Raw genomic sequence first — 7,449 nt, 5'->3', positions numbered from 1 at the left:
CATCTTACTTACAGCCAATAGACCCTTTTCTTCATGAAAGATCTTGCAGACACCCTTCTGTATGATGATTGTCAGCTCCTTTTCTTGAAGTTGACCAAGACTCAACAGGTTGTTCTTGAGCTCTGGTATGTAGTATACATCGGTGAATGTGTACACTACATTGTTCAGAGCCAGCTTCACATTGCCTTTGTCGACAACTTGCATTCTCTTGTCGTTCCCCAGCTTCACAGTGTGATTGAAGTCTTCATTCATCAGACATAATAGGTCTCGATCTCCACTCATGTGATTTGAGCAACCAGAGTCGAGGAACCATGCTCTCTTTCTCATGCTTTCATTCTTCTCTGCATACGCCATTAGAGCCTTTTCTGCAATTTCTTCAGCGTTCACTTTCTCATCTTCCTCTTCGATGTAGGCCATCAAGAGCATCTCTTCTTTTTCACCGAAATCAACATAGTTAGCTTCCTCTTCCCACTTTGGACACTCGTATTGAAAGTGTCCTAGGCGGTGGCATTTGTAGCACTCCACCGTGCTCTTGTCTCTACCACGACCTCTCCCTCTGCCATAACCTCTTCCTCTTGGTGTTGTTCCTCTTCCACGGTATGATCTAGTTCCACCATGAGTCACCTTCAGAACTTGATCATCAGCTTTCTCAACCTTCTTGAACTTCTGTTCATGAACCGCGAGGGAACTTTCAAGCTCATCGAGATCAATCTTCTCAATCTCCTTAGATTCCTCAATAGACACTACAACATACATGAATTTGTCGATGAGTGTCCGGAGAATTTTCTCCACCACCTTGGAATCGTTCATGATCTCCCCATTACTTCTCATTTGGTTAGTAACTGCTAGCACCCTTGTGAAATACTCCTTCACACTCTCAGATTCTCTCATTTCCAGAACTTCAAAGTCCCTTCTTAGCTTCTGCAACAGAGACTTCTTCACCCGATCATTTCCACCGAACTTCCTCTTCATCGACTCCCAGATGATTTTGGAGGTTCTCCTGTCTAAGATCTGCTCGAACGTCACCCTATCAATCGATTGATAGAGATAGTGCTTCACCATGTGGTCATTTTTCTTGACTTCTTCCAACTGTTGTGTCTGTTCTACCGTGAGCACCGTTATTGATGATGACTCCTCAAAGCCGGTTTCAATCGTGCTCCACAGCCCCTTCGATCTGAAGAAATTCTCCATGACCTCACTCCAGTGATCCCAATGCCCATCGAATTGAGGCAACTTCATTTTCTCATCTCCCATTGTCACTCACGTGTTTCTCTCTCTCACACAGTTTTCACAGAGCTCTGATACCAATTTGTTATAGTATAATTGCTTAATGCTGAAAACGTACTTCATTCAAAAGAAAGATATGACTATAAATAGTCTTACAAAACAAGAAACAAACTGCAAACGAAACTGACGCTAGTGGAAATAGAGCAACAGACGTGAGCCTATATACTCGGTCCCATTACAGACACTAAAACCAAACAAACAAAGACTGAATCAAACTTCCAAATCTAATGGCTCTAAAGCTCTTAATTAATCCAACGGCTACCTTCACTTCATGATCCATTTGCTCCAACAAATTGGATGTAGAGAAAAAGAAGATGGCAAAGCCCATGTTGGCAATATTTGTGATGGAACTTTCTTAGAAATATATGCTTGGATAAAAAAAATTCAAAATCCATACATTTTTATGTCCATATCTATGAGATACTGTTGCTGAATTGTAAACACAAAAAACAAACCTACTAGTACTAATATCTGATGTTTACTTGACGGTTCAATGGAATAAAGAGATTGCGAATTGCGTGTGACCAATAACAGTGTCCATTATTTCAGCTGTCAGCTTTCGTCTGGTTTGCCATATATGTCAAATAAATCGTCCATATATAAGCGCACGAGCTATTCATCAGTGGCTGCAACCACGAGATTACATGTTGAAGTTGAAATTTTATTTAAATCATACCAGACAATGGAAAAAGTCATCAGAGAGATATTTGGTTTACCTGTAGATGAACTGGCACATACTTAAATGTAACAAAATCACAGGCCGGCCAATAAATAAGTCCATTTCTCAAAGTTGGCAGAAGATCTCGCTTCAATCTCGCCAAAATTTCGTCAGAATTTTCACCTTTATGATGGACCAGCAACATGCAAGTACCCAAAACAAATGATGAGTATGATAAATATACAGGTACAACTGTGAAAAGCTAAATCCATTTAAAACAGAGATTCAGTCGATAAGCTTAATTATATGATATGTACCTTGTAAAATGGCATTATAAGAATAGAAGACAGTGTTGCTACAAGGTCCGAAAAGAACCTGCCCCATCATTATTTTCTTAAAGGTTGTCAACACGTCGCGCTTTGGCAATATTTTAGAAAGATAACTGAACCACAGATGCTGTGACGGCCCAAGAAATATCAACCCAAAGCTAGCCATTCTAGCTGTTCTTATCAGGTCAAAAGAACCAGCGGGCGGCATTGTGATCATCTGTTGAAGAATTAAGAGAGTCAGCACAGATAATAAACCAACAAAAAGAGACAACATGATCATCATAGATGACCGAAAAAGAGAGTTTATAAGCACCCCAAGACACACACCTAAGAAATTTCTGCCTTATAAGAATCCACAAGAGATAACAAGATCATTAGACAATTGGGATGTGAGTTTTCTGACCGACGACACGAATACCAAACTCATCCAGTATTCAGTAAAGAAAGACTTCAAATTCACAAAAGAAAATATACAGATTAGTCTATTATAATAGTTGGTTACCCGAGCTACCAAAACAGATAGATTTTTCCAGTGTCTCAGTAAAAACTGTTAATACAGTCTTTAATACCAAAGGAAACAGCAGTTGAGAACACAGAATGGACCAAAGATAAGTAAAACAAATTAGAAAATAACACCAACTAAACCAAACACCAAAAATCACAGCTTTTAGTGCTCTCTTAGCTAATTCTATACTAAAGTATATCATTTCTTCTAACTACTAAGATTCAGAGGTAAAAAAAAGTAAGAACATACACATCAATTTGGAATTCTCTAGGGTATGATGAAACAATGCAAGATTGGTGTTTTCTTCCAAAATGAAAATATAAAATCCCCTGTGAATGAACCCTAAATTCCAAAACTACAAATGATTCAACAAAACCAAATTCCAAACCATAAATACTCCATACAGAAACGAACAAGGGAGAGAGAGAGAGCCAAACCTGAGAAGTGAGATCGGCGGCCATATAAATAAGGGAAGTAGTGACGCTCTTAGTCACGAAAGGGTGTGATTCGAGCTTTCTCAAATACCATCGCAGAAACGCAGGCTGTTTCGAAGGAGACGAAGCGTTCGTCGATAGATTTCGCGACACGGAGAAGACGCGAGGGACTACGAAATTCCCAGCCTTGCGCAGCTCGTGAAACGATCGGCCGGAGAATCCCAGAATAGGTTTCCGACCGGATAACACAGTTTGGACGAGAGCATTGTTGATCCCGTGAAGAGAACGACGATCGGAGAAGAAACGTTTGCTCAATCCAACGATGTTCATTCTCTCTCTCTCCGATGTTTCGTTAATGGCGGCAGCTTTACACTGTTTTGATGTATCTCTGTATCTCTGTATCTCCGTACCAGGACAATACGACAGCGTTTCCAACATAACATTAAACCGACGTACAGTGCTTAGAGAAAACCAATAAACGACATGATGTTTGATGTGATAACTCTCTCCCACGAGAGGGCTTACAACAGATCAGACGACAACGTTTTGATTTTTCATTAGAACGACATACAAGTGCTGTAAAAACCAAAAACGACATACAGTGCTTCAAAAAACAGAACGAATCGTTTTACATATCCGCGGTACCATAACAAAGCAAACGACAGCGTTTGTTTCATATATTTAAAACTCCCTTCAGAGTTCAGACAGTTCGCAGTTCGAAACAGAGAAAACGACACCGTTAAACTACTGTACTTTCGAATGACAAATAAACGACATGAGGTTTTAGTTTAGGACTCGTATGTGATTTAATCTTTATGTAAGGATTCAATCTGAAATTTACCAGCCGAGATTTTAGAACACATGTTTCCTTTTAATTCATCTTCGCCGAGAGGTCTCTTTGCCTTCTTTTCTTCCACAGCGTAAGTTTTTTTTTTTTTTTTTTTTCAATGGATCCTTCAATTTTCAAGCTCCTTGAAGAAGACGAGGTTAGGTTTCTATATCTCATTTCGTTTTTTTTTTTTAAATCCAATTTTGTGTGATGCCCTTGCTCGGTGGCTTGAAGCGTCGTTAGTGATTTTTGATTCCGGTCGAATTGTGTTGGTTAGGATGAATCGATGCATTCGGGAGCTGATGTAGATGCTTTCCAAGCTGCTCTGAATCGAGATATTGAAGGTTCTATGACAACTTCAATGCCACTCGGGACGAATCCTGGTATAATTCTCTACAAAATTCGGTTTTTTTTTTTTTTTTTAAGATAGGGCTAGTTAGATTCTACGTCTGAGATTGTAATTGTAGCCTGCTTTGTGATGAGAGCTGTAGTTTGAAACCTATTGCTGAACGTTTTTGTATAGTTTCTGAGGGAACTCTGTGTCAAATTCTTGAACTTATGGACCGATTTAGGTGCAGTATTGGAAATAAAGATAGGATTTTTTGTTGTGGGTTTCTCTTAGAGTGGATGACTTGTCACTGTGAAGCTATTAGGTATCTGGGAAAGCTTTGGCATGTTAGCAATGTTGTGCTTGTTTTGATATACAGAGTAGTTTCTGATACATTATTATTACTCTCGATAACTAAAGATGTCTATGTTAGGCTATATTGTAAACTTCTCTTATCTACTGACATGTGAGAAATTTTCAATCCTACATTAAAGCAACTATCAAGGTCATGAAAGACTAGTTTTTAAGGGCTGTTGTATGCTAATAGCGGCATATATTTTGTTATCGGCAAGAGCCTGTATATATGCTTCACTGAATATGATCAATGTGATGGGACTTATTAGCTAGGATAGAGAGTAGGGTGATGGTCTTGGTTTCCTTTTTGGGCATTATCTGATTTTTCCTCCAGTTTAACTTGTGATTCTAGTTCATCAACCAGTTGCTTGAATTTTTTCTGTAGGAAACAACCATCCTCCCAGCCAGCAGTTTGCGCCATGGAAGAATGGTATTGGAGATGCTAATATCAATGTCCAGACGCAGCACAGCCTTGAAAGTACTCAGATGAAGGAGCAACAAGGATCGACTTTAGAAAATCAACATCAACATGATTTGAAACGAGCCAATGAATCTCATTTACAACACAACCAGCCTCAAGACCTTCATCGAGCAGGTCAACTGTGGGAGAATCCATCGCAGGTACCCCAAACAATTGGGTTGCCGATTTCTGAAAAGAATCCTACTGGTAATGAACCAGATAGATCACATAATATTCAAGAGAGTGAGTCTCAGTATGTGAAACTGCAAAAGATGAGTAGTCAACAGGCTCGGGGAGTGGAACCGTCTGCTAACCCTATGAACCGCAACCCTAAGCAAGTGCCATTTGCTGCTTTGCTTCCTACCTTAATGGCCCAACTCGATAAAGATAGAGCACTGCAGCTCCGTACCCTATATGCTAGACTTAAGGTATCTCTATCAGTGAAATCTTTTGACATTCTGTTCCACAGCTATTGCAATATCATTGCTTTCCTTCTGATACTTTTTTTTTTGCAGAAAAATGAAATCCCCAAAGAGGGGTTTACAAGACATATGAAGGATATTGTAGGCGATCAGATGCTCAGGTTGGCAGTTAGTAAACTGCAGCAGGTATTACCTTTTTGCATATTTTGTGTCAGGTAGGAAATAAAACCAGAAAACCGACTTAGAGTATTAGCTTGTGAACGGAATCATGTTGGAATTGTCTATTTAAGTCTGCTTTTGAGGCTCTAAATTCTTTACTTTTGTCCTTTAAATTTAGCTGGATCCAAAGACTATTGTTTTTTTTTTTATTAGCTTGAATGGTCTGAGTCTGACATGAGCTACATCTGGTGATCTTTAATTCAACTGGTTTTTAGAATATATACTTCTAGGCTGGCATCCTTCACGATAATCTGATATTGGTTTTATGGCACACCATCTAATTATCCTTCACGATACTGTATTTCTGTGATCTGATTTTTTCTTTACCAGATTCCAGTTGATGGGAACTTTGTTTGGTTGATTTTCTAGTTTCCAGCTGTTAGGTTTTTTCTTACCTCAATGTTTGAAACGTTTTTGTATCTCTCTGTTGCCTCTTTTCCAAAATCCTTAACCAGAAGGTCGTATTTGCACTGTCTGCATCTTTTCTCGCTTTCACTTCTTTCCTCTACCTTGCAGTGGCTTCATGAATTAGGCAAAACCTTTAATCTTCCTCTATTTTGTTCACAACCAAAAGTCGAGATTTACTTTTTTTTTATTAAACACTATCTTAGCGATTATAATTCTTTCTAAGGTTATCAGACTTATACCTGGAATGATTGATCATATGATTTTTATTGACTTTGTCCCACTTTTTGGTCACACCATGTCTGATATTTTTTAGTGGACATGTTAAAAGGGTGCTAAATTTATACTTCCAGAGTTTGTGGTCAACGTCTGCAAAGTGGGACTAGTTTAAGACGTTAAGTATATACCATCTGATACGATTTTTATCTTATTATTTCAAATAGTAATATGATACGAAAGTTTTACTCTAATTAAGTAGGATTTCCATTTTTTGTTATTTCCCGATAACAATAGGATTTCTATTTCTTTTCTTTCCCTTTTTTGTTTGGGAGTTATCTTTTCCTATATTTATAAGGTTGACGCTCGTTTATGAACTTCTTCCAAGACTTTGGAGGGATTTGGGGTTTATTGGTGTATCCGAGAGAACCACAGTCATTCCCTTTGGGAGTCTTTACTTTGTTCTGTTTTCCACTATTTTAATAAAGGTTTTGCTTTTTGAACTGGGATCATAATTCCATCAAACAAAATTGTCAATCGTTGAAGCATCTGTACTTCTGAGCAATTTACCATGGGTGTGATTAAGTGGGTCTAGATTCTTCTTTACTTATAATCTGTGCTAATTGTTTTCAGATGAACTATAACCAAGGAAAAATTGGGATTCAAGCTCCTTCTACTGGTATAAATTATTCACTGATGCATTTTTTTTTTAAATTTTCCGTTCACTTTTATAATATTCTATACTCTCCTTAGATATATCTTATTATTTCCATGCTGGAGCCAGTATCATACCTGATTAAATCTATTGCATCGCAGAAATCAATAATCAAAAATCTCAGTCTGATCCTCGTGCAGTCCACCTTAACCAACTACCTTCCTCAACTTCAGGCACCTTAGGCAGTTCAGCTACAGTACAGGGACTTACCAAACATCCGCAGCACCAGATGCAGCATCCACCAAGTTCTTTTCCTATGTATACTACCTCTGGTAGTTTTCACACATA

The 7,449-nt window shown here is 38.4% G+C and overlaps 2 protein-coding genes across 2 annotated transcripts in view; one reads left to right on the top strand and one right to left on the bottom strand.

The window, feature by feature from the left end:
• LOC104771454 (PXMP2/4 family protein 4-like) lies at positions 1,328-3,596 on the bottom strand. Its single transcript, XM_010495980.2, has 4 exons — positions 3,217-3,596; positions 2,263-2,491; positions 2,004-2,128; positions 1,328-1,913 (listed from the first exon to the last, which is right to left on the bottom strand). The coding sequence occupies exons 1-4, from the start codon at positions 3,541-3,543 to the stop codon at positions 1,833-1,835; spliced, it is 762 nt and encodes a 253-aa protein (XP_010494282.1). The 5' UTR covers positions 3,544-3,596; the 3' UTR covers positions 1,328-1,832.
• The window catches only part of LOC104772745 (transcription initiation factor TFIID subunit 4b-like), a 6,956-nt gene continuing 3,545 nt past the window's right edge, over positions 4,039-7,449 (top strand). Inside the window, exons 1-6 of the mRNA XM_010497325.1 lie at positions 4,039-4,199; positions 4,320-4,425; positions 5,110-5,612; positions 5,700-5,792; positions 7,080-7,125; positions 7,263-7,441. Coding sequence (XP_010495627.1) covers positions 4,161-4,199; positions 4,320-4,425; positions 5,110-5,612; positions 5,700-5,792; positions 7,080-7,125; positions 7,263-7,441 — 966 coding nt within the window. The 5' untranslated portion in view covers positions 4,039-4,160. The remainder of the gene's footprint in view (positions 4,200-4,319; positions 4,426-5,109; positions 5,613-5,699; positions 5,793-7,079; positions 7,126-7,262; positions 7,442-7,449) is intronic.

This window comes from Camelina sativa, chromosome 20, assembly GCF_000633955.1.
Source record: "Camelina sativa cultivar DH55 chromosome 20, Cs, whole genome shotgun sequence".
Classification (NCBI taxonomy): Eukaryota; Viridiplantae; Streptophyta; class Magnoliopsida; order Brassicales; family Brassicaceae; genus Camelina; species Camelina sativa.
This window is presented reverse-complemented; position numbering and strand designations above follow the sequence as displayed.